Below are 27,764 nucleotides of genomic sequence, written 5' to 3' on the forward strand. Positions count from 1 at the left end.
GAGGCGATCGCTTCGAATCGTTGCGGCAGGCGCACCTGCTGGTGGTTTCGCTTTGTAGGAGACACCTCAAGGCTGCGGAAAGCGCGAGTTCTTCCGAGAACAAGACAGGCGCGCGCGCGCGCAGTGTTTTGTTATTGCTTTTTTTTTTAATCGGGCAACCGAGGAAGACCTAACGCACGCGCCGGGCATTCCTGAGCGCGCACTGCGTGCCTGCACGCGCTGCCTGATCGGCGGTGCATATATAAACAACGAACACGCAAGTGCGCATGAGCAAATGATCGCAGCTGAGTGCGCGTACGATCACACCCCCAAGTACAAAATTGCATTGTCGATCGTGAGACGAATGCCGAGAGTGCGTCGCAGTTGGGTGAACAATCGCGGATGCGTGTGACGCCAACGATTCGTCCATTATTCGTTGATACCGTAGCGTGCATGCAATATATGCGTCTCTATTGCCTGCGCCTGTACGATGTGCTAGCTGCCGGCGAAAACATTTTCATTAACAGACTGGCGCGTCACGCGCATACAATCTCATTATACGCTGTGCGCGTCACTGGCACGCACAATCGTGCAGCCTCGCTTCCGCATTGAACGGACAGCAATTTTCTTCGCATTGCTGCGCACCGAAGATTCCGTGAGCGCAAGCCACGCACCGATCAGCGACATTTCCGTAATTAATTAATTGAACAGGACCCGCGCAAAGCTCATCGGTCAACAAATTACCCGGTCGTCCTTGCTGCTTACACACACCTCGAACTGCGTCGATGACCGAAAAGCAAATGCCGCGGGGAGCGCTTTTGCGCGGACACTTGCCTGGTATGCGCGGCCTTCAAGGTCCGGCGAAGTTCAAATCAATTAAAGGGCGTCAAGTGAGCGCGCTGCGGCGCTAACGGGTTTCCCATTACAGCCCTGCGGCTCAACACAGCGCTGAAGTGTCAGTCGTACAGTGCTGCTCTAAAGAAGTAGCGTCACGATCGGGCAAATTTGGCACACATATCACAGGCGTAAAAAAATACACACAAGCGCGCTTCGACCCCGCAGAGGTTCACAGAACAACGCGTATCCCGCTAGGCTGGCAGGGCCGCCGGTGCGGTAACCGCAGTGCCAGCGACCGTTCAACCCCGCAGGGCCGCAATCGTCCGTGTCCTGTCACCAGTGCGGCGGCATGAGGGCATTGCTCGACGGCGGCCCCCTTTTCTTTTTTCTCCGCACCGCACAGCTGATGAGGCCTTTAGAAACGAGATCGCGACGTGCGCCGTTGCAGCCTCTGAACTACTACTCACCGACGACAGCCCGATCGTGTGGCCAGTTGCTGCTAGCCAGGCGCAGGACGAACCGTGGCGGCTTCACGCCGGATAATCGTTGCACCACGCTGGCTGCTGGCCGCTCCGCACGATGGTCGGTCCCCTGCATGGCCGTCCGACGGGCTACACCCCCCTGGGGATGCGAAGCAGGGCAGCAGCAGGCGCTGGCGACAGCAAAGCACTCACAGCGCATGCGTTAGCGCGTATGGACAAATGAGTACTTTCTCACGTTGCCGCTATTTGGCGCTATGTATTTTCTCGCATCTAACACAGAGATATCCATGGACAAATCCTACTTCTTTCTACTTTCACTTTCTCTTTCCATTAAACGTTACTACTGATACTACGTAATTATATGTCTTAAAATCTAAAAAAGAAGTCAATGACCTGTCGCGGTTTTATTGTTTTAGTCTAGACCACTTGCCGGTAACACAAGAAGGCGATACCTGCGGCAACACATCTAGTAGATGTGATATAGATACAATGACGTTCAAACGCAGCGACAACTTGGTACTTTAATTAAGCTTAAAAGCAATGTGTGCTTCGCAAAGCTGCTATAATGTAATCTTTTATTATTCAAACACCTTTATGACTTCACAGCCCGTGACAATTAGCCTCACCACTAGTTACCCGTCTACTGTCGAAATAAACAGTTGTTGCGCACGCCTATATCGACGGTTACAATAATGATCGTTTGTGATGTCGGGCTCCCAGAGCAAATGAGAAGTCCGCTGCCTGCTGTAGCGCTAAGCCTAACTGTGACTTCGCTGCCACTGTGATGATCATTGTTGCGGTGTGTGATCCCTCTTGTGCTCTCCTTTCCGAGCCCATGGGCAGTCTCGAGCATCTGCGGTAAGCACTCCTGAAGGATGGTTTTTTTTCTCCTTCTCCAGCGCACATTACTTCGAAGTATGCGGAATGCTATGTGACGAGTGGACGACTTTCCCACGGAACGCGCATCTGTCTGACTGTGATCTCTAAGCTGCTCGTGCGCTGTTGATATGTTGAAAGCTGCATCATGTTTTAGCCATTATAGGTGAAAAACGAACGTTCGTCTTCCTCGTTGTTGTATAGAAAAGCCCTTCAAGATTTCCTGTGCGTACTACACTCATTGTCATCGGAACAAGCGCATTTGTACTGTGGTCATTGTTTAGACAGAGAAAAAGAGTTGCGATTACGATAAATGTCGCATTTTTAGTGCAATTTCTGTGATAGTAATCAATCTGCTGCTTGTTCTTCTCGTATTGACGCTCACGTGTCGAAAATTAGTGTTCTGACTCTCTTTCTGTTGCGTTGAAGGCGTGGGGAGCGAGGTCCGTTAACGATACTACCCGTCCGCCCTCCCTTCTTGGCTTCTATTTTTGTTGTCCTTTTGATCGAGGCCAGCCGGCGTCAAGCGCCCAGAAGCTGTCAACCGCGCTGGTTAGTGTGCTCTGAAGTATTTTGAGTACAGTTTAAGCCTCCGCCTTCGTGTTGTTGTTATTATTACTTTTTTTTTTCCTTGGCACACACATGTCGTACGTATCGTGTGCCCGATTAGCAACTGGCGCCGCGCTGTCGCCAGAAAGAACGCGTGTGTTCGGAAAAACCCAGTGTGTGCAAAGGCAGTGTCCTTTGTCACCGCGCACGGCCCGCTCATTTTTATTTTGACGGAACGCAAGCCATCTGCGAACAGAGATCAAACTCGTGGGTTGTGTGACCCAGAAGAATTAAAGCGGTCATGGCCACAGAAGGCTGCTTCTCTGCAAGGCACCTTTGCCTAGAGGCAGAGCCAATTTTAAACGCGTAGGTTGCCCGCGGTGTTGAGGTTTCCTTTGTTTGGATATTTACGGCGTTAGTTTGTTATCAAAATTACGGTCATGGGTATGTGAAATAATTTTAGCCTTTCTGTGAAATTTTGTGCGTTACTTCCGCATGCGCTGTGGGCGAGAAATAATAGTTATCTCGTGTGATGGAAAAGTCAGCTTGCTCTTTTCGCCTTGTGCTTTCTTATTTTTAAGTTGGAGAAGGCGGCTGCAGAGTAATCAACTAGTTGAATAAGTTTTTCCAATTATATTTATTTACATAATTTTTTTTTTGCGCCCACTGGCTCGAAGAGAATGCTTGGATTAATCATATTCTCAATCATTTCTGTGCCAGTGAACTTGACCTCTTAGCTATGTCCGCATCTATTGTATTAGTTTATTCATATTTGCATGGACTAATGTAAATAATAGCACTGATGATAATTATATAATAATAACCACCCTTATATGATGTGGTTATTTCAAAATACTGTGGTGAGTAAATAAAAATGACATGTGGCAAAATAAGTTACTTTGATATGAAGGTGCTTATTTATACACCTTCACATGTATAAAAATATGTATAAAATTTGTTGGTTTGCCACTATATGTGGTTTGCCACTTTGACTCTGAATGGGCAAACAAATACTTTGCATTTAAAACAATGTGAGAAGTGGTACATATAATGGACAACCACAACTAGTACAGTTCCATATTTCCAAACTCACCAGAAACACACTTGAGGTAGAATCCTTCAGTTCAATTGCTATGTATATGTGGACAATTACATAGACATTTCGTGCAAGAATTTTTAACAAAATGTGCAGGGCGCATCTACGTAAGGTTGGGTCACATTGCACACGTGTGCTTGTGCAACTCATTGAACCTTTACTTGCAGGTTGTGGTTCTGAGTAATACAGCGAGTTTTTCATGCAACAGATAACATTAGTGGGGTTTCTTGTGCAGTGGAAAAACAACACTTTTTTGAATCCATATAATGATATGAAAAAGTTTTCTTTAGGAAACACCATGCCTTAATTTCTGTCCAATATGTTCTTTTAATTATTTATTTAAAAACACCTTTCATGCCTCAAGGCAGGCATTGAGTAAGTAAGGCATAGCAAAGTATTGCTTCAGCATCCGTCGGATCTGACGGACAATGAAAACAGCAACAAAATGCAAAAAAGAACACGCAACACTGGCAAGAATAGTACATATATAAAAGCATTTATTATAGAAATCGCTCCGAGTACATTTATTATTACTTCCATGTTTCCTGGCGGCAAGGATTAACCTTGTGCATTGTGCCCAGCCTTGGGTATAGGTATTTGGTTGTAGTGGGAATGTACCGCTGGCGTGCGCAGAACTGAATACTTCCCGTCCTGTGTCGTTCCCTGGTTGGGCTCCATGGTGGGTGGCGGCCATTCCTGTCGAATATATTATTACTTATGGAATCAACTTTCTCTCCACTTCCTGATTGCTCCCCAAAAGAAACATTCCCAAAGTACCATGTAATTCAGATTCAGCATGAAAGCAAGACAGTCCAAACAATATCTCCTTTTGTTGTGGCAAAATAATTGACAAACTCAATCGGTCCAGGCTACAATGTAATTAAGACGGGAAGCGGCGACCTTCTTCTTGAAGTTTGTGACAAGACACAATACAGTAAATTGTAAAAACGAATTGCTTTTAGGGACAATCCAGTTTCAGTAGGTCCACACAGATCCTTGAACACTGTCTGCGGTGTCGTCTCTGAAGATGACCTGCTCGATCTTAGTGAAAGTGAGCTACTTGAGGGATGACAAGATCAAAATGTAGTAAAGGTGCAGAGAATAACGATTAGGCACGACGGCAAGGAAATCCCCATGAAAAACGTAACCTTAACTTTTGGAACTAGCAACTTACCAGACTCAATAGAAACAGGATACTGCAAACTCCGTGTAAGGCCATGCATTCCTAACCCACGCCGATGCTTCAAGTGTCAGCGGTTCGGGCACGATTAGCAAAGCTGCTGAGGGCACACTACTTGTGCAAAATGCGCATCAAACGAGCACTCATCCGACGTTTGCACTTCCACCACCTGTTACGCTAACTGTGACGAGGATCACCCAGCGTACTCCCATTCTTGCCCATCCTGGAAAAAAGAAAAACTAAGAATCAAAATCAAACTGAACCTTTCTTTGCAAGAGGCGCGCAAGCGCTTCTCCATGAACCAGTCTAGTCCATCCTACACCGATGTGACGCGCCGAAGGGCAGCGCTACATAATTCGGCGGTCGCCCAAGTCACATGGAGTGTGACGGCGGTCACGCCATCAGCCCCCCCGGCTGGAACAGCCAGCGCTGTTTTGGCCCCCGCAAAGGAGGACCAGCAGACCCTCGGGCCTGTTGGACCCAGGGCCACTGCCTGTGCAGATTGGCCCAACACCCCCGCGAATGTACCTGCTGTGCAGGCACTATCCACCACCTCAGATGAGGTGATGGACACAACGAATGCAATTCCGGCATCTCATACGCCCAAGGAACGGCACAGCTCTCTAGAGCGCACCGGGAAGAAAGAAAAATCCTGTATCACGGGGCCTGGAAAGGTCTCGTGAGCTAATCTAATCTATATCTCTTAGACACAAAGCACAAAACACATATAATATGGACACACAGATATTACAGTGGAATGTCAGGGGTTTACTACACAGCCTAGATGACATTTAAAGAAATTTTACGTAAGTACACTCCAAAGGTGCTGTGTGTCCAAGGAACACACCTTAAACCTTCACAAACAAACTTTATTCGACAGTATGCAATTTTCCAAAAAGACCACAATGAGGTGCTTGCCTTGTTGGGCGGTGTGGCAATAATAGTAGATAAGAGTGTTGCTTGCCAGCATTTACAGCTTAAAATGCCCCTAGAGGCAGTTGCAGTCAGAGCAGTGCTCTTTAGTAAGCTGCTGACAATCGCATCTTTATACATTCCTCCCAATTGTCAACTCTCCAAAACTGAATTTGAAAGCTTTATTGTGCAAGTCTTGGAACCTTACATTGTCATTGTCATTGGAGACCTAAATGCTCATCATACCTTGTGGGGCAACTCTCGATGTGATGCCAGAGGGCGTCCAAATGAAAATTTCCTCTTAAGCACAGGTGCGTGTTTACTAAATAAGGAGGAGCCAACTTTTTACAGCGTCGCAAACAAGACATTTTCATCTATAGATTTAGCCATTGTTTCAAGTACAGTCATGCCGTACTTGGAGTGGAAAGTACATAAGTATCTATACGGGAGTGATCATTTCCCGATTGTTATAAAAGTAAGGGAACGGGACGAATGTTCTGCACATGTGCCCCAGTGGAAAGCTAACTCAGCGAACTGGCAGCGATACACAGAGCTGACATATATAACCTGGGATGATATTCATGTGCCTGGTATTGCCGATGCTGTGTCATATTTAACCGCATTTATTGTCGACGTAGCGTCAGTATGTATGCCGCAAACAAATGCATCTCCTATTAAACGACATGTTCCCTGGTGGAACGATGAATGTAAGGAAGCACAAAAGAAACACAATAAGGCTTGGAATCAGCTCTATGACTCTCTGACTACCGTAAACATTATCAGCTTTAAAAAAATAAAATCAGAAAGTAGAAGAACATGCCGCCGTGCCAAAAGGGACAGTTGTCAAAAATACATTTCTGGCATTAATTCTTATATAGACAAAAGAAAAGCCTGAAAAGGGGTAAACAAATTAAAGGGCTGTGAAACTTATCCTCAACCATTAGTAAACACTCAAGCAGACACTCTTGAGGACCAGGCTGGTTGTCTAGGAGCACATTTCGAGCACATCTCATTACACAGATACATTCCTAAAATACCAGCGACTAGCAGAACAGCTGCATTTGGGTTGGAAAATCACATCCAACGAAGTATACAATCGTCCGTTTAAAATAGCTTAGTTCTAGGCATCACTAAACTGCTGCAACAAGTCCGCTCCAGGAAGTAACAGAATAATGTATGAGATGATCAGACACTTACACTCCGAAACCCAAAAAACACTACTGTCACTCTTCAACTCCATGTTCTCCGCCGGTTACATTCCGTTCGCCTGAAAAGAAGCAATTGTAATCCCTCTTCTCAAAGAGAGCAAGGACCCTTTTTCACCCAACAGTTATAGGCCTATAGCTCTGGCAAGTTGTCTATGCAAACTATTTGAGAAAATGATTAACCGTTGCCTCATCCATTTTCTTGAAAACAACAAGATACTCGATCCCTTACAGTGCGGTTTCAGGGAGGGTAGATCCACAACAGATCACCTTGTCCACATCACGACAAATATCCGAGATGCCTTTGTCCACAAACAGTTTTTCTTGTCAGTATTTTTAGATATGGAGAAGGCATACGACACAACCTGGCGCTTTGGAATCCTCCGTGATCTGTCTGCTATGGGAGTTTGAGACAACTTGCTGAACGTGATTCAGAGTTACCTCTCCAATCGGACATTCTCCAATCACACGTAGAGTCTAACGAATGGTCATTGCACTATCCAAGGACATATTCAACTACGTCCTACGCCCTGAAAGTTAACTCGGGTATTAAACATCCTAGTCATTCTACTATTTGCGACTTGTACACTGCTAGGCTGTTTCGTAACCGCCTAGCCACTAGGCTTCCTCTGTCCCTCCGGTTGGAAGCACTCTCAGAAAAAAACAGGGGTCCCTCTTTAACACAATGTCCTAATGGCTCCTACACAGCTTCCACTGCCTTGGGAGTGGCAGACTATCCAATATGACATCTCTTTCTTAGAAATATCGAAACGAGCCCTGGAAGCACGCATATATTCACATTTTCTGGAGCTTAAGGAGAAGTACTCCTGTGATGAATTTTACACAGATGCTTCGAAGTCTCCTGCTGGTGTTGCTTACGCAGCTCTGGGACCCTCATTTTCAACATCTGGAGCACTAAACCCACACACCAGTATCTTTACAGCCTAAGCATACGCTATATTTAAGGCTATTCAACACATACGGCTCACAAATATAGCTAAGGCTATTGTCTTCACAGACTCATTAAGTGTAGTGAGAGCCTTAATTAGTCTACAAAAACACAAGAACTCCATTTGAATGAACTATATACCTTGTGCTCTGCAAATATGTGCAACCAAGTGATCGTCTTATGCTGGGTACCTGGCCATAGAGGTATAGAAGTCAATGTAGCTGCTGATGAAATGGCTACATCAGTGAGTTTTGGCGACAAAGATGGAAATATCCCTATCCCTGCCACAGACCTAAAGCCTTTTCTGCATCGTAAATTGAGGAATCATTGGCAAGGCGAGTGGGATACACAAGCAATGAATAAGCTTCACATTGTAAAACCAAAACTGGGAACTGGATAAGTGGGAAAACAGCATGGTACAAGGAAGTACTTTATCTCTTGACTGGGGGTGATCCTCCAACTTGTAGTATGGGCAGCAATAGTCTGACAGTGCTACATGTTCTTATTCAGTGCCCTGCAATAGAAACAGAGTGGAAAAAGTATTTTGCTTCTGTATATAGCGAAAATGTACCTCTTCACCCCACATTTTTTCTTAGCGGTGAACCGCTTTTTAATCTGCAAGTAGTCTTAGGTTTCTTAGCTGAAACCGACACCCTGAAGATCATTTGGCCAGGCAACTTTTAACACACGACTAACAGCCCTGCAGTCAAGGGCTCTCTTGAAACTCTGGTGTCACTGTTATGTTTTATTGCATCATGTTTTAATGAAAGCTCATTGCCATAGCCCACATCACTACCTAGTCAGCGTCATTATTTTAGCACCTATATATTCTATGCCACTTACAGTGACAGGTTTTAGGCCCTTTTACAGCCATGTCACATCTACCATGAGGAATTCATTGTGCACGCCATCCACAATACATTGTCAACATTACCACTTGTCATGGCTCTTTGGCCAAACCTGGCCCTTGCGCCATAAAACACCACACATCATCATCACTCCGAACGCATTCTGTCAAGTCCACATATTCAAAGAAAGAGAACCAGGATGAGATTATACAGTAATACATCTACAGATGCATCTGTGAAAAAAATAATTTTTGACAAAGAAAAATAAGACAAACAAAAGGGCATGATGGAAAGGAGGAAGGGTTTGAGGACATAAGCTGCTGTGTTACAGCCAGGGTTACCACAAGCCATGGAATAGACAAAGTGCACCTTGTTTTGAGCTCTTAACTGCTGTCGCAGTAAAGCTTACTGTTCACTCTTAAATGTGGAATGGAAGCGACAGCCATGGTTGTGAGAACAATGTTGCAGGCTTTCGGCTTCACGTGTAAAGGATTGGTGATCTTCTATTATTGCTGCAATGTTTCAGTGAGCTACACCTCAAGTGCCATAGATATCACTTGCATGCATAGGGCCCAAACGGCAGCCATCTGCACAGATACTGCCTGTGCATTGGTCATGCATCAATGATATTCCCACACAGCTTCACGCCTTCAGCACCAGCGTGCTACAAACAGTGCTCTCAATCATTAGGGTGCCCCATGTTAGCTGCAACGATGGCATGTGTACCCCTACAGTGCTCTGCTGCTAGTGTTCTTATTATACTCATCATGATGCCACTGAAGCGAAGGTACTGTGAGAGGGTGCCATCGTACCACCTCTGGCCAATGCTTTCCCTCCACGCGCACATTTCTACATAGGAGTGAAGAGGGTTTACTGCCACACGATCGCTTCTTGCTGAACTGATTGGTTCATATCTAGCAAGAATTCGGAGCGGGCTTGTGGGTAATCCATGAGTAGAATTGAACCACGAAGTACCCAGCTGTGTCATTTTGCGCTTCCACTGTAATCATTGTTTACAGTCGACTCTTGTAACAAAGGACCCTGATAATCTGACAAAAAATGTTCGTTTCATCCGAAGTCCATAATATCTGAAATACCTCACTTCCAAAGCTGCGGCCGCGTTGTGTAACAATGTTATAATGAAGAGGCAGTGACGAATGTCCAAAGTAAAAAGCTAACAAAAAAAGTAGCCGTTTTCACCAGAGAGGTCAAACATCGATTGTGATAGCAAATTAGTAGAGAGCTATGCAAAGTAAGGATAGTAGCTTTATCGGCCATATAAAGTTGTGAACACTTGCTTACTAACTAAATTAGCAGGTATGATGTCACGTGCGCACAACTAACCATGAACACATCTCGCTCAATGATTGCGGGAAGATGCTGTCAAAATGTTGGAGTGAGGAAGCGCGGTAGCAGCAGTGAGCGAATTGACCTTCGTGTTGTCTTTTGTTTCAACGTGAACTAATGAACTAAACGTCGAAAGCACAGCGCCTACGAAACTACCGGGACTGTGCGCTCTTTGTCCATACCGCAGATCGCTTTCAAGATACGACACCCGCGCGGGCGCGCGCTTTGTCCACATCGGCAGTCGATATCGAGATACGGTGTCCGCGCGGGTGCGCACTTTGTCCACATCGCAGATCGTTTTCAAGATGCGGCGCCCGCGCGGGCGCGCACTTTGTTCGCATCGCAGATCGCTTTCAAGATACGGCGCCCGCGCGGGCGCGCACTTTGTCCGCATCGCAGATCGGTTTCAAGATATGGCGCCTGCGCGGGCGCACACTTTGTCCGCATCACAGATCGCTTTCAAGATAAGGCGCCTGCGCGGGCGCGCACTTTGTCCGCTTCGCAGATCGCTTTCAAGATACGGCTCCCGCGTGGGCGCGCACTTTGTCCGCATCACAGATCGCTTTCAAGGCGGCCGCGCGGGCGCGCACTTTGTCCGCATCGCAGATCGGTTTCAAGATATGGCGCCTGCGCGGGCGCACACTTTGTCCGCATCACAGATCGCTTTCAAGATAAGGCGCCTGCGCGGGCGCGCACTTTGTCCGCTTCGCAGATCGCTTTCAAGATACGGCTCCCGCGTGGGCGCGCACTTTGTCCGCATCACAGATCGCTTTCAAGGCGGCCGCGCGGGCGCACACTTTGTCCGCATCGCAGATCGCTTTCAAGATATGGCGCCTGCGCGGGCGCACACTTTGTCCGCATCACAGATCGCTTTCAAGATAAGGCGCCTGCGCGGGCGCGCACTTTGTCCGCTTCGCAGATCGCTTTCAAGATACGGCTCCCGCGTGGGCGCGCACTTTGTCCGCATCACAGATCGCTTTCAAGGCGGCCGCGCGGGCGCACACTTTGTCCGCATCGCAGATCGCTTTTAAGATATGGCGCCTGCGCGGGCGCGCACTTTGTCCGCATCACAGATCGCTTTCAAGATAAGGCGGCCGCGCACTTTGTCCGCATCGCAGATCGCTTTCAAGATATGGCGCCCGCGCGGGCGCGCACTTCGTCCGCATTGCAGATCGCTTTCAAGATGCGGCGTCCAGGCGGGCGCGCACTTTGTCCTCATCGGCGATCGCTTTCAAGATACGGCGTACGCGCGGGCGCACTTTGTCCGCATCACAGATCGCTTTCAAGATAAGGCGGCCGCGCACTTTGTCCACATCGAAGATCGCTTTCAAGATACGGCGCCCGCGCGGGCGCGCACTTCGTCCGCATCGCAGATCGCTTTCGAGATACGGCGTCCGCGCGAATGCGCACTTTGTCCGCATCGCAGATTGCTTTCAGGATATGGCGGCCGCGCCCTACTCAGCAGCCGCCGCAGTAAAACCCGCCCCTTTCCCTCGCCTCGCCCCGCCTTCCTCGCCCGCGCGATATTGAGCCGCGATCGTCGGCTGACCCTCGTAAGTCAGTTGTCAGCCCGTGTCGACACGGCAAGGCCGTTTTGTACGCTCGATTTTGACACAAATGGCTGCTAATTTCGTCCGCTAGAGCCTATAGTTTGTTGTAGAGTGATCTGTTAAAAGCGAACTTCGTTGCAATAATAAAATACGTAGCGCAAGCTAAAGTTGAAATGCGGTCCGTTATATCCGAAAGTCTGTTGTACCCGCGTCCGTTGTAATGAGCGTCGTCTGTATATCCGTAGAAAAGACTCCCGAGCACAAAACAGGGTTAGAAATGTGCTGACAAGAGAAGCACCTCATCATCAGCCTGGTGACGCCCACTGCAGGGCAAAGGCCTCTCCCATACTTCTCCAACAACCCCGGTCATGTACTAATTGTGGCCATGTCATCCCTGCAAACTTCTTAATCTCTTCCGCCCACCTAACTTTCTGCCGCCCCCTGCTACGCCTCCCCTTCCTCGGAATCCAGTCCGTAACCCTTAATGACCATCGGTTATCTTCCCTCCTCATTACATGTCCTGCCCATGCCCATTTCTTTTTCTTGATTTCAACTAAGATGTTGTTAACTCGCGTTTGTTCCCTCACCCAGTCTGCTCTTTTCTTATCCCTTAATGTTACACCCATCATTCTTCTTTCCATAGCTCGTTGCATCGTCCTCAATTTAAGTAGAACCCTTTTCATACGCCTCCAGGTTTCTGCCCCGTAGGTGAGTACTGGTAAGACACAGCTGTCTAGATCTTTAACCTTCTTTCTCATAATGTTCATTTCGTGCCCATCAACCTTTTCTTTCCAATACATGACACTGTAGGTTGCGGCAGGGACACTGCCAACTGCATGTTTAGTTGTGGAAAGATCTAATGGTATAGTCTTTGCTACTGTATGAGTTTACTGACAAACCAGCCACCACCGCTTACTTTTCCCACTTCTCTGACATTGACGCTCTCTGCAAAGATGTGGATGTGTAAAGAGGGCACATGCAGTAGTAATTCTCATTTGTCATCCTTCCTTCTCATCAGCATGTTTGTATCGAGCATGTCAGATTAAAAAAAATACCCAGCCAACTAACCCCAATGTCACTACTGTCTAACTATTCTTTCATTATTCTTAATTTTATGACATTCCTGTACTTACTTTGCAGGCAGTGGTATGTCCACTGTGTGTACACTGACATTAGGTCCCATTTTTTTCACACATGGGCATGTAAAGTATTGAATTTTGCTTTTGTTACCTGACAACCAATGATGGATTGTTTCTTGGCATGACTGCATGATAACTGTGTGCTATAATAGCTTCACGGAAACCTGGCTGGTGTTGCCCCTGAGCTTCTGGTAATTAATAGCACTTCAGGATGCAGGTCCTTGTTTGTGTTTTCCTGCTCGGTAGTCATAGTGGTTAAATGTTGAACTGACGAGCCCAGCCCCAAGTTTTGTTAAAGTAGCTAACGGTGACATGGTTGCCGCGCATTATACGATAGCTCTGGGGCTGCTCGCAACTTCTCTTTTGTGCTTAGTAGTGCTTCAATATGCCAGCCTTCTTAGTTAGTTTGCGTGCCACCTAGCTAGCCATAACAGGCGAACTGTCGAACCAATGGTCCGAGTTTTGAGTTGATCCGCAAACATGGCAAATAGACGTGACACCCGTCGCAGGTGCAGGTGGCTGTCCCGTCGGTGGCAAAGGCAGCAGAGTGGCTGAGGTGGATGGGTGAGCAGGTGCTGCGCCTCGCGGAGGAGGTGCTGCGCCTGGAGCGGGAGCTGGCCCAGCAGCGGCAGCTGCGCGCCCACCAGGCACAGCGCGCCCACGCCCAGGCACAAGCCGTGCGGCTCTGGGTCGCCCAGCGCCTCAGGCAGCTCGAGGAGCACAACACCCGCCTGCAGGCAAGGAAGGCCTCAACGGAGTGGGTCTTTGGATAATACTAGACAGTGTTGGCTTGTACGTGTGCGGTTCAACACTGACCTCCCGAAATTTTTCAATGCCAGCCCAGTGACTCCAAAACCTGTGTCGCTTAGAGGGCGCTGCTTTCCCAGTAGTTGGTCGCGGTTTATAAAGCATGTTTGTAGTCGCACCAACTTTATTTCATTGTGTATCGTACAGACGCATAGAAGTGGGTCAAGGAGTGACCATAGCATTCGGCAAAAGTTTTCCATGCTCTGGCAACAACAGGTATGAAATGACTGGGAATATGGTACCATAGCACTGGGTGACTAGCTCACATTGTTGAGCGACTGGGCAGGCATTGTAAAAATACAGGAGGTTATGGCTTTGGTGTTGCCATTTGAGGACAGTACCAGCTCAGAGTTTGCTGTACATAGCTTCTTGCAACATGGTGGTTGTATAAACCATGTGGTCCTTTCATGGACCATAGATGGTTGTAAGGGATCCCACATTAACAGAAACTTCCTGACGCTGTATTTTTTTGTTGCCAAGATGTGGTACATGGCAAAAAACATTTTTGGCACATTGTTATTTAACGGAGCATTACCCGATGCCATCAGCACTGCTGCTTCTGACATGTCGACCCCAGTCTTCCACTCAAATAGCAGCACAGCGCTAAAATATGTGCATAGTGGCTGAAAGTGTCCATAAGAGTGTCCTCATTTCACTAGATTGGTTGGCTTTTACATCCCAGAGCCACAGTTATGCTTTGCTGGTTGATTCTGAAAATTTTATCCATTGTAATACCCTATCAATTCAGTCACAACTCAGTGTGTGGGTGCCTTTACCTGTGATTCTCATTTAATTTGTTTTGGCAAGGTCTTGAGGACTCTGGACAAAAACATGTCAGTACTGCGTTTGTTCAAGAATCTTATAATTGAACATAACCTAGTAGACCAGTTGGTGATTCATGATTTTGGGAAGATACCGCAAGCAAAACATGAGACTTGAAGTAAGGAACAACACGAAGCAGTAGCGGCAACGGTACCGCTTCATGTTGTCCCTTCCTTCAAGTCTTGTGTTTTGCTTGCTATATCTTACCAAAATTATAATTGAAGGTGCAAAGTGAAAATTTTCACATATATATACTACACAAAAACACGCACAGAGGAAGTGTTCACTTTGAAATACTTTTATTATGGTAGAAACATTATTATGTATGGGCTTTTCAATGTGAAAAGAAGTGAGAAAATGCGGGGTGTAAAAACTTGTGTCTCAAGGAGCCATTCTCCAGTCCAATGTGAACACACCCATTGTGCATGTAAACATTGTATGTGCACACCCTTGCCCGCACTCCTGACCAGCTTTATCTATAACTGGTGTGAAGGCATGTACACTAGAAATCAGTTCGGTTGCAGTCGACAGTCCCCAGTGAAAGCTATATTGAAATGAGAAGTGAATGTCGTGCTATTCCAAACATCTGTCATATTTATGTATTTACAATACTGCCACTCTCATTCGAGACCATTGCAGTTGGGTAATATACACTATGTGTTATATGTAGTATCAATACACAGCATTGAAGTATAAAACATCTTAAGCAAAATTTACGTAAGACAGGTAGCGGGAAAAAGGGCACATAAATAGGAGCGACAATCATACGTCCAAGAACAGAAATAGAAAAAGTTTATTGCAGAGTTCAAGAAAATAAACTGGTTGTTTCCACATGACAACAACTAACGTAGTAGTCAAAAGAAACAGAAAAGAGCACTTATGCAAAACAAAATGAACATTGGAACACAGACACTCACCAATAATTTGGACTCAACAGGGATAACCAGAACGCTGGTATAATTGGGAGTCCAAAATACCGGATTTATCCAAAAATAAGTTAACTTTTTTACACAAGTGGCCGAAAAAGATGCGCCATATTCTCGGATTGTCACTTTCGGAGATAATTTCAGTTTTGAGGGACTAGCATAACACATATCAGCGTCTACGAGCGACAGCATTCTTGGCACACTGCCAAGCACACTGTCTTATCACAGTGCAGAAAGGCTGCAGGCCGTTGATGTGTTTGCTGCTAGGCACGCAAAATATAGCAAAAATTGAAGTATCTTCGAAAGTGATTGTCCAAGAATATGGCCCAAGTTTGTCAACACATTGCTACACACACATGGGCTCGCCTTTGGCCTAGACATTTTGTGGCCACAATTTTCTAGCAATGCCTTTCATGCTATTCATTGTCACACTTCTCGCGCTTTGTTAGTGGTCAGCTCAACTCTCCACATGTGTCATCAACAGGATCAGGCGGCCATGAACGGTGGATGATAAGAGTTGTTGCATAGAATTGAGCAGAACCGCTACAGAATTGCGGCCTGTATTTCTGCCATGGGCACGCTGTTCCTACAGACAGATGAAAACACAGTGAATGCATGCACCGAATTCTCATCGGCGATTACACAATCAAGTGGGCTTAGCTTGTTTCGGTTTTGAGGAGGTGCTGGTGACATCTGCAGTGACGTATCAAAACGAAATTATCACAGTATCTGCTTGACTCGGTGGTCAAATTAGCACGTGGTCTTGCAGTCGGAGTCCGAATTATTGCACGGCATGCTACAAGGTGTCCAAAATTTTGGCCGTGCTTATTCATTGTCTATGGAGCTAGCGGTGGTGCCGCTGGCCTGTCCGAATAATCAAGCGTGTCTGAATTATTGATCGGCAACTGTACACATAATACTATGAGATGATGGACCGATAATGTATAACACATGAACAAAGGAAAGTGACATAAATAGTGGTACTTTTTACTATGCTGATCAGTAGAACTTTGCCCACTATTGGTCGCACCAAGTGTCCACCTCCCTGCGAGCCCTTTGTCTTGTTCCAATTTCTTGTCATCTGTGCGCATTCACAGGAGCAGAATGAGCGGTGCAACGAACAGCTGGAGGAACTGAGACGGCGACTGACGCACCTGAGCGAGCAGCTGACAGCCAGCGCGGGTGCACCACCCGACGACGACGAGGCCCCGCCCGCCTACACGGCTGCTGTCCTACACCCCACGGTACGGCGATCCCGCGCAACATGAACCACCAGTGCCCATTGTGTACCAGCTTTCTTGAAGTACATAAGAACCTCGTTCATGCATTTTAGAAAAAAAAAAAACGCGAGAAAAAGCTGTACTGACTGGGAAAACGTACAAACCGAAGTCACCAAAATATTTGGCAGATTCATCAACTGTAGTTTACATCTACATTATTAAACTTATCTCTCTCTCTCTCTCTTTTCCGATACGGCGATATGACCGTTGCGTGATTTTGAATTGTAATTTCACCAATTTTGCATTTTGGATGCATTAATGAAGCTAATGCAAGCCAGCGACGCATCCCATCGTTATCACCGCACTTCAGAGGGAAAAAAATGCACAGCTCGCTGCTGTCGAAATTGTGTGTCGGCATTGTGCATTTGTGTCGGCTAATAGCAGCACTTTCCATGTCTGCATTGCAGCAGTAACAAATCGCGATGTTTTTTTTTCTTTTTTGTTTTTCGTTAGTTTCTGTTGCTTTTTACTTTGGCTTGGCGAAATACGGCACTGTGGCAAGCTGAAGTGCAGATTGCTCCTCTTTACGATGGTTGCTAAATGGCGGCATTGCACCAATAGAAAGTCACCCAGTTCGTGGTGAGATGGCACCTCCTGGCTCCTAATTTTCTACCAAATTTTTGTAGGCAGCGTAGTAGAAAATTGATTCTTTAAGCTTCTACGTTACTTTTATTTGTAATATTTCCTTTCATAATAAAGAAGCAGCCAAGAATCACAAAAGAAAAAAAAGATCTTGACCAGTCAGACAGAGCGGTGGGCAGTAAACCTGAGTGATGGGTGGCATTTCCACCGTGGGGTGAACCCTGGGTTGACAGCATTCACTAAATGTCACTGCGCATCTACATATAAGCTGCTGATGATTGCAAGGGAACTCTCTGCTTGTGGCCTAAAAGTTCCCTGGCACACTAAATAGTAAGAATAAGGCCAGACCTTGATTTAAGGAACATGGATATAACATGGTAAATCTAAAATTTGGTTGGCCATGTTTTGCTTTCAAACATTCTTTTAACAAAGTTGCATCTGAAATGAAAATACCTTCATTATATCCTATATTCATTTTAGTCATACATACTGATGTGTTGGCAGGAGCAAATTGCAATCGGATCTATGCGAAACAAATGCAAACATGGTGCATTTGATATACCAGCAAAGGATTTCTTGCTGGTTCTCATGGTCCATCAGTGGCTTGCTGTGACGACATGTGGCAGTTGAACAATACTAAATTACAAACGTGTTTTCCACTGTCGTTAGTACAACTCGTGTGTTCACATAGGATCAGCATGTTGGCTCTGGCTGATGACCGTGCAAGGCCAGCCGTCGGTCAAAATGTGCATGTAGATCCAGAATGCACTATTTTAAGTTTCACTTGCTGACTGATTGGCATTTTTACTACCAGACTTGTACCAGGTGAAGAAATTATCGAGTGAACAAATATATTAACTTCAATGTAAGCAATATTGCCTCAGATCCTGCATTTTCAGTTTTGCCAAAGCTGCTGAATAAAATGAAGCACAGCCTAATAAATTCTCGGTTTATGTACTTCACTGTATCCAATAATTTGGTATATCTATTCTCATTAAATTAATGTTCTACTGTATTTCTATTGTAAAACTATTGGGGTGATCAATTGTTTTCAACATGCAAGGCGAATGTAAATGTACACGCCTCAGCAGCAATGGTGCTTACTCACTAACACTACAGACAAAAAACTGCATGTTTGTAAACAAGCAGCCATAGTACAAGCAAAAGGACTCAGCATTTCTCCTTCTGTGTTGATCACTTTGAGCACTACATTTAATTTTTTGCCAGATGCAGTTGAATCTTGTTCATTCAAACGCGCTTAATTCGACCTTCCGGTTTATTCGAACTGACATTGTGGTCCAATCAAAGTTATGTGCATTACAATGGGCGAAAACACCTGGTAATTCCAAACGCGCCAGCATTTGCGACAGTTAATTCGGACATACCATACTCCGACAATGCTCTCAGCAGTACGCCAAATCACGTAGCGGCACCCTCGACCAGCATTGCTCTGACATTGCCATAGAGGAAAAGGGTTAGAAGAGACTCCTCAATGCCGTGCGCAAGGTTCCTTATGAAGTCCATGGACCATAATACTGTTGCCGCCTGCCCTACGCTTTATCTGCGAGTGAAAGTGTGCAAGGGAAGCCGACGATCACGGCTCAGTCTCGCTTGTGTGAAAGAGACGGAGTGGGGAGGAATTAAAATAAATTATGGGGTTTTGCATGCCAAAACCACTTTCTGATTATGAGGCAGTGGAGGACTCTGAAAATTTGGACCACCTGGGGTTCTTTAACGTGCACCTAAATCTAAGCGTATGGGTGTTTTTGCATTTCACCCCCATCGAAATACGGTCGCCGTGGCCAGGACACGATTCCGCGATCTCGTGCTTAGCAGCCCCACACCATAGCCACTAAGCAACCATGGCGGGTAGAGCAGGGAGGAAGCATGCCGTCTTCCGTGATGCGTGAGATACCCAACATTGACAGGTGCTCGGGGGGGGGGAGAGGGCGGCATTCTTTTCCGGCTGCAACTGTGCACGTGGCGGCTGCGCGCAGTTGTGCAGCCATATCTTCAGAGCAGTCTGTGTTGGGGCAGAGTCTAGGTACCTTGGCAGTTTGTAGTTTTGTGTTCTCGGCGCTCACTTTTCGTTAAAGCAATAGACAGCACGAACGTCACTTCGCTCGCTGCTGCTGCCGCGTTTCCTTGCCGCGTTTCCTGCTGCCGTGGAAGCGTTTTGATAGCAAGTTTCCACAGTCATCGAGGGAAATGAGTTCATGTTTGCTTGTGCGCGTGACACCATGCTTGTTATTTTAGTTAGTATGCCTATGTTTACAAGTTCATACAGCCGATAAAACTACTATCCTTGCTTCATATAGACGTCCACTAATTTGCTATTGCAATTGATGCTTCGCTTTTCGAGCAATTTTTACAATGATGAGTTTAAAATGAGACATCCTGATGGAAAGGTTGTTAGATACAGTGCGCTACATCCAATTCTGTACAATAATATGGACCCTGAATATGAGGACGCGAAGGCGACACTCAGCACTTCATTCTCCTTATTTTTTGCACACGGTGACACTGCAACTGAAGGGAGCACACCCACATGATTATGATTAGTGGCAATCACTTCCTCATCTTCATAAGACATGACGAGTTAAGAACGCAGGACGAAGAACATAAATCCAGCACCAATCTGTCAGTAGACGAAGGAAAAATCATGCAAGCACACAGTGGGAAGCAGTGGCGGAGGCCAAGTCCCGCCTCGGCAGCTCCGCCATGGCAGTTTTAGGTGGCAGTAAGCCTAGGTGGCAGAGGTAATTAGCGCCATCCATCAAGCTGGTGGGAAAGCAAATCCGCTTCCCTCCTGCCCCTCCTTGCAACTGCACTCCCCTCGCCCTGCCTCTCAACTTTCTCGTAACTACCTAACCTTCAGCAGGCTCCGCATGCACCTGCCTCCGTGCCGGCTTGGCGCCAGCTTAGCCCAATCCCTGAAGTTTCGTTTTCTACTATTATCAGGAAGGCGAGCGTTGGCCGGTGTGGGCAGTTCCGTGGTACTCGCTCATTGTGTGCTTGTGCGCCGTGATGTTTCATGACTCGCACCGTTCGTGCATTGTGCTATGGTGCACGAGTACTTCTAGAACAAGTCCTCCTTCAAATTCGAACTTCTTTTAATTCAAACAAATTTTCGGGTCCCTGTGAGTTCGAATTATTGAGATTCGACTGTACTAACTACTCAAAATTCAGTGGCATGTACTAATTTTGCTTTCACATAAAATTTATGGCACTAGGATCATTCGAAATATTTTTGTGCCTGATTGGAATGGGATAGCAGCATCCTCACGATGTCACTCTGCAGCCCCGCTCTAGTAAAACTTCAATAGAACAGTCAATGTGAAATATTTCTCACCCATACCAGCACATAATGAATATATGCTCCTAATGAGTATTAGATATACAGTCGAAACCGGCGATAATGAAATCCTGTGACAACAGAATTCTCGCAACACCAAAATACCATGTGTTTACAAAAAAAAAAAACAAGCGCCGGAAGTGACCACATGCGCTGGCAACACGTCATGGCTGCCACCTTGTTTGTTGGTTACCAGTTTTAAGGGGCGCGCATATAGCTGCCAACATGTTACAACAATATTTGCATACCTAGTGCAGTACATAATGTGCATCTTGGTGGGAAAAATACAGCAAAAAGAAGGAAATCCATGTCCCACTGACATGGAATTGTTCATGGCGCTTGAGATGGCAGTTACAGCATGGAGTTACGCATCGGGTCATGAACAAACTATCGTCAAGGAATATGCATCCCTTGCTTTAAGAACACAGGTTTTGGTGCGACCCGATGGGCAGCGCATGTGGATTTGCTGCCGGATGTAGATTTGCCGTAATCTCAATCGATTGCCTTCGGGTATACGAGGTACGATCATTTTTGTGCGTGGCACTGGATGTGTTGGTGCCTACGGGCAACAGCGTATGCTGGAGAAATGCTGCTGCATGCGTTGAGTGCTGTTTCTCTGCATCTGGTGCCAAGTTACACAAAATCTCGTAAAAGTGATTGTATCTCCAAAAGCAATTGAACGAGAATACTGCTCCACGGCATTGCTGCCGCTACTGATCGACGCATGCGGTGCACCTTGTACTGTTGGCAATGCAGTTCTATATCCTTGAGCAAGCTATATCCTCGAGAGTAGGCTAACAAAATTTTGACAGTAAAGTTTCGTTCTGCATTGCATTGCCTGTCTGTGCTGTCTCATTTCACAATAACGAAGTTCTCCCAAAAGCGAATTTTTTTGCATTCCCCGCCGATTTCGTTATTGCAAGGTTCAACTGTAATGCATGTATCTTTGTGTCCATTGTTGCTTTCTTATAACAAGCTTAAACTGTATATACCAGCGTAAAGCGGCTTTCATAGAGTATGGTACGGCAGGTGCCACCGAAGATGATTCGTAATGCATCAATAAATATATGCAGCCAAAAACAGCTATCGGTAATGAGTGACCAAACTTCCTTGCCTGTCATCTGTCTTGCAGAGTTGCCCCGGAGTACGGTTGGAGCGTAAGCGGTTCCGGGAGGTGACCACCCTCTCCTCGTGCAGTTCCATGGCCTCCCCCGAGGAAGATGGCACAGCCCACAAGGGGTGCGATCTGTCTCTGCATCTCACTCTGCTATACAGTTACTTGCATGGTGTGTCTAGACAATAGCCTGCCTGGTGCAATACAAGCAATGTGACACAGAGAAAGAGTCGAGGCATATGTTACTTATGTTGCGACCAAGCAGAGTGATGTACAGCAATCCTGAACGACCTACTCGTCCAACAACTTCCTTAAGTGCCTGTACTCCATCTTGCCAATTTCGTGCAGTGCAGCGCAGGATAGCACTGGTGTCAGCCAATCTGTAGTTGTTAAATCAGCACGAAACAAAGGACACAGAAGCGGACTAGATGGATGCAGCACTGACTAACAGCATTTGAAGCGTGACGAGGCCATTTGTTGCACTGAACAGCATAGAAACTGATTGTCTTGATGCACATATGTAGGGCTTTGGAGCATACTTGCACTGCATGTAACATAGCGCTGTACTTATTCACGTGTTTCTAATAAAAACTTGCTTTGTTAGTCAGTGTTGCATTCGTCTAGTCTTCTTCTGTGTCCTTTGTTGTTCTGTGCTGTTTTCTCAACTATTAGATACCAACATGCCCAACGTATGGCTCCTTTAAACTTATTTGTAGCAAGAGCCAGCAGTGTGGTCCAGGGAAGGGATCAAAGTGTGCCTATTGTACGCTACTAATCCTCGTGAGAAGCTTTCATTCAACCAAGATTACGTGGAGGCAGATCAAAGGCAGACGAGGGAGGAGCCTTTTCTATGGCTTTTGTTTCTGGTTGGCCGACACAACTCATAACTTTCATTGCAATGCAGAGAGATTCTGAGGTAGAGTTTAGACACATCATAATGTTTAAAGCAAGTATGGAAGATTGTAGGAGAAGTTACGGGAACAGCTAAAAGAAAACAGATTGTTCCTGTCAACTTGTCAATAGAGACTGCAGACCAGTTTAATCAGTTCTTCACAACATGCGGTCAGAACAGTGCGCAACCTACTCCCTTAGCTTCAGTGACATCCGACATACCTCGATGTATTAATAATGAATTCAGTTTCTCGAACATTACTAGCGATGAAGTTGCAAGTGTTGTGGCGAACATGCCCACGAATAAAGCGGCCGGGCCAGACGGCATAATGGCTAAGGTAATCAAGGACAACATTGATTTGTTTTGTGTTCCTTTGTGCAGAATATTCAATCATGCGATACACTCTAGCTTATACCCCGATACTTTAAAAGTTGCAAAAGTTGTTCCGATATTTAAAACTGGTGACCCTAACAACCCGTCTAGTTACAGGCCAATATCTGTACTGAGTGTCGTCAATACCATTTTTGAAAAATTAATTGCTTTCCAACTGAAAACCTTTCTTGATGTTAATCATATTATTTGTCCTCAGCAACACGGATTTGTTTCTAGCAGGTCCACGTCCACGGCTGTAGTTACTCTATCACAGCTTATCCTATCTGCTCTTCATAACCATAATGTTGCTGTAAGCGTATTTATAGACATCAAAAAAGCTTTCGACACAGTTTCACACTCCATTCTTTTAATGAAACTGGAAGCATATGGTGTGCGTAGCGGGGCCCTTGAATTCTTTAAAAGTTATCTTTCCTCACGACAGCAGCAAGTTGTCCTCAAACAGTTCAAGTCTGCATACCAAACTGTTACGTGTGGTGTACCCCAGGGGTCAGTTCTGGGACCGCTTTTATTTTCGCTCTTTATTAATGACCTCCCCAATGCAATACAGTGTTCTCAAATTTTGATGTATGCGGATGACACTGCACTTATCTTTACTGGCAACTCACTTGAATCAATAGAAAATCCTATTAACAATGAACTCCAACGTATCTCGACCTGGTTTCGTAATAATCATCTAACTTTAAACACTGAAAAAACTAAATATGTTATTTTTCGTTCAAAACAAAAGTGTATTGAATTAAGTGATTTTTCTATATGTGTTGACGACAATGTTATTGATAGTGTGTCTTCTTTTAAATATTTAGGGGTCATGTTCGACTGCCACTTGTCTTGGAAGGAACAGGTGCACAGTGTGTGTAAAAAGGTTGCGTACGGTTGTTTTACCTTGTCTAAGGCACGGCGGCACTTTCCACCTGCTATTCTTAGATCACTGTATTTTTCATTATGTCACAGTCATCTCAGTTATTGCAGTGAATCATGGGGAATCACATACAAAACGTATTTAACACCATTGCTAAGACTACAAAAACGTGCCTTGAAAACCATGGGATTACCTTCTTCGAATAGTTCTAACAATAACATTTTTAACGCAATGCAAATCATGTCTTTCACAACCTTACGCGATTACAAAATAGCTCTTATGGTTAATAATATTATAAATACCAACTACCCCTTACCTCTTGGTGCATTCAGTATTCCCGTCCGCAACACTAGACAAGCCAGCAATGGCAATTTTAACCTTCCTATTTGCCATAATGCGTACGGAGAAAGACGAATAGAATTTACAGGAGCGAAAATTTGGAACTCGTTGCCAATTGAAGTAAAGCAAGCTAGGAATTTCAAACTGACATGCAAGAAACATTTTTTGGGAATGGAAGCAAGGCTACAAAGTTAGTTTTTCTTCAATGTGTTTGTGATTGCTGTCCTATATGTTATTTTGTATTGGACCGCTTACTAGCCTCATTGGCTATCGGTCCAAATATCTGTGTATACATTTTGTTTGTGTTACTCAATAAAGACTTCTTGATTCTTGATTCTTTGAGTGGGGAGCCTTCACAGAATGTACGTACAGTACGAAGGTGGCAACACTGCTACAGTTAAAGCTCGATATAATGAACTCCAATATAACGAATCCCTCGGTGTAACAAACTATGCATTTAACTTTTAATAATTTCCACTTTAGTGAAGTCAGTCCTTTCATGATTATCCTTCTACAAAAGCACTAGTGCAACACAAAAATGTTTCAAATGCATTTTATTTTGACAAATTGTCACAAGATGTCACTACCGGCACAGCTATGGCCATCCACAGTAGCAGTAATCCATGAGCCCCATCTTTGAACACCTTTGAAGCTTTTTCACGAACAGAATTTATTTTTCGTAAAGCTTAACGCAACATGCGTAAAATCGTAGAATGAACCCAGATTTGTAAATGTTATGAAAAATTTGGCAGAGTTTTCAGGTACGTTTATGCAATTCGTTTGCTGTCCAGGTGGCCAAGCCAAGCATCGGAAAGTTGTCGACGAGGTGTAGTGGCTCCAGATGAAGAGTTGCACGACTACGCCGAGATCTACACCCCAAGCAGGGAAGAGGGTCCGCCTGTTCCAGGTAGCAATGACCCTACTGGGCGGCCCCCTACACCCCCCAGGCACCGTTTCCCATCCTGGGTGAGCTCATCGCTATACTTGTAGCACTATACCAGCTACATTGTTTCCAAAAATTACCCCTTTGGGTGCTGGGTGTTTAAAATTCTAAAGTGCTACCAATTCAATTTCTATCCAGTTAACATATTAGCAGGCTTTAAATTGAAATGCTATTTATTGGTGGTATGTTGCTTGCTAAACATTGAACATCATTTTAATCTGAAGAGTCAAACAAAAGTTAAGGCTATCGTTAATTAATAATTTCAGTTAGGGTAATTGGTGTTTCTCAGGAAACAGGGACTCTTCGTTGCTGTCATTGTTCCTTGAAAACACTTTGTAATTAAGATCAACGTCCTCTGAATACGAGTTTACAAGAGGTTCTTGAATCTCTGCATCATTCAAAAAATTGTGCGGGCTTTTAGCATCAGTCCGCCATGTCAGAAAAGGAGACTATTCAGCAACACCAGAAGTTGATGAGCTTTGTTTCACCATATGTCATATAAAAAACAAGACCTAGTATAAAATTTTAGTTTAACCAACCTTTGAGTAGATGATGGAGCCAGTCAATGTGTGTTTCAGTATCACAAGTTATCTCGGGCGTGGCCAGGGGTGTGCATCCGTAATGAAATGAATTATGCTCAGGCACGGCAGTTATAGGGTTAAAACAGTCTCACCATCAGCCCAATTTAATTAAGTGCACTTCAGGTGAAAAACCTCTCCCAGAATTTTCCGATCACCCCTGTCCTGCATCATTTATCTCAACTCTATGCCTGCAGATGTCCTAAGCTCTTTAACCCTTCTGGTTTCATGCTGCTCTCAACTGCATTCCCATTCTGAATCACCAGTACCACCCATTTCATTGCTGTTAATGCATGCACCCTCAAGTTGAAACCTTTAGTAATTAATGCTAAATACCACCCCGGGTATGACCAGGGTTGGTATTCTGGACCAATCACTTTTGTGGATACGACTACCTTCTGTGAGGTTTCGTGTGACTCGGTACCGGACGCATTAGTGTGTATGGGTGACAGCATACCTGGCACTGTTCCAAGCTCGCTATCTTCACACAGGGTCAGAAACATTGTTGGCCATATACAGTAAATCCTCATTAACTCGAACTTTGATACATTAAAATATCGGCTAAGCCGAAATTTTTTTAAGGCCGTAGTTTCAGACCATATGTTTTTCACCTCTCATCTCGAAAATTTTTTGGGCAGGACTTCGAATATCTCGAAATCTCGACTCCTAAAATAACAGGAAAAAAGAAATGCTTGCACTCGCTTTTTACTACCGCGGCAGCTCACTGGTTGAGCCAGACACTGCGGCGGGCCGTGCGTTACACTTATGTTTACCTCTTTGTTCTCTCTATCACCACTCGTGGAAACTTGCTCGGCTGCTCCCTGCCACATTGTTGTGGTCTCACGAGGTGGCTATGAGCTGGGAGTCACTGCCAATGTTTTTTTTTTCCCCCTTTCATTTAGGATGCTATCACTGATGCGTGAGTGTGCCCACAATGTAGTAATTGTAATCTCGGGCAAGATGATCGGCACTTTTAAGCAGGCTCGATCAGCGTATGCACTGCATCTAAAGGAAGCTAGCTTGCGAGACCAGAGCGTTTCAGCAATATCGCAGCTTGATAAGGGTGCCCACTTCCTGCCCGCATGGCGGGGAGGCGTAAATGCTGTGCGCCACTTATGGGCATCTATTAAAAGTGTAACATTGTGCACTTCTGTTTCAGTTTTTGAAGTTAAATTGTTATGATGCAGAAAATAGCAGCATCAGGTTTCTAGGAGTCTAAAAACGGTTATGCTTAGATGACTGGCTTCAAATGTATCGTTAGGAGCAATCGTCCTGGCTCTGTACCGAGCATGCTGTCTTGGCCCAGTGCCGGTAATGCCATTGCCTGCAGGCGCGGATGCATGCGATAGTGACCGAAATTATTACTAGTGGCATTTTATAAAAGCTCCACGTGGTCTATGTGTGGCAAGATGGCTTCTTTTTTTGTGATTTCATACATCCTGAAGCTCCGCTTACCTCAAAATTTTCCCCAGTTCCTATAGCTTTGAGTTAACGGGAGTTTACTGTTCCTTGGAGCCAGTCACGTGAAATCTTGTGAAAGTGATTGTTTCTTCGATAGTGAGCACTTAAGAATACTGCGCCATTTCACTGTTCCTCTTACGTTCATGCTGAGTGGCAAATCTTGGAGAAACTAAAATAACTTTTTCATTAATTTTGCACTCCAGAAGCTTTTGCGATTGGCCATTCACTAAATGGTCGTCCAGCTATAATGCACTCCAAAGCCTTGCCGTGTTTCTATGCACATGTTGGACTGTGTTGTGGCTACTCTTGTGAGGCTGAACGAGTTGTCTTTTTGCAGGAGTCTCGCATCTATGAGGTAGCAGCCAACGGCATCATCCAATCACTCCACTCAGGCACGTCAGGTATGTGCCCTTCATGTTTCTATTCATTTGTTTTCTTTATTTTTCTTTACCTACTGTGCTCTA

At 45.3% G+C, this 27,764-nt stretch overlaps 2 protein-coding genes across 6 annotated transcripts in view; one reads left to right on the top strand and one right to left on the bottom strand.

Moving 5' to 3' along the window:
• Positions 1-1,493, bottom strand: part of LOC135899309 (uncharacterized) — a 46,200-nt gene extending 44,707 nt beyond the window's left edge. For 2 of the 4 annotated variants that reach the window (XM_065428561.2, XM_065428567.2), the window contains exon 1: positions 1,284-1,493. The gene's annotated coding sequence lies outside the window, so the exon portion shown is untranslated. The remainder of the gene's footprint in view (positions 1-1,283) is intronic. The other 2 variants (XM_065428549.2, XM_065428555.2) reach the window with 1 other exon arrangement.
• Positions 1,494-1,932: 439 nt separating this feature from the next.
• The window catches only part of LOC135899291 (uncharacterized protein CG43867), an 88,875-nt gene continuing 63,043 nt past the window's right edge, over positions 1,933-27,764 (top strand). Inside the window, exons 1-6 of one of the 2 annotated variants that reach the window (XM_065428536.2) lie at positions 1,933-2,156; positions 13,459-13,686; positions 16,602-16,748; positions 21,854-21,960; positions 25,110-25,284; positions 27,638-27,701. In XM_065428536.2, the coding sequence (XP_065284608.1) occupies positions 13,510-13,686; positions 16,602-16,748; positions 21,854-21,960; positions 25,110-25,284; positions 27,638-27,701 (670 nt within the window). In that variant the 5' untranslated portion in view covers positions 1,933-2,156; positions 13,459-13,509. The remainder of the gene's footprint in view (positions 2,157-13,458; positions 13,687-16,601; positions 16,749-21,853; positions 21,961-25,109; positions 25,285-27,637; positions 27,702-27,764) is intronic. The other variant, XM_065428541.2, reaches the window with a different exon arrangement.

The sequence above is a fragment of the Dermacentor albipictus genome, chromosome 10, assembly GCF_038994185.2.
Source record: "Dermacentor albipictus isolate Rhodes 1998 colony chromosome 10, USDA_Dalb.pri_finalv2, whole genome shotgun sequence".
NCBI classification, from domain to species: Eukaryota; Metazoa; Arthropoda; class Arachnida; order Ixodida; family Ixodidae; genus Dermacentor; species Dermacentor albipictus.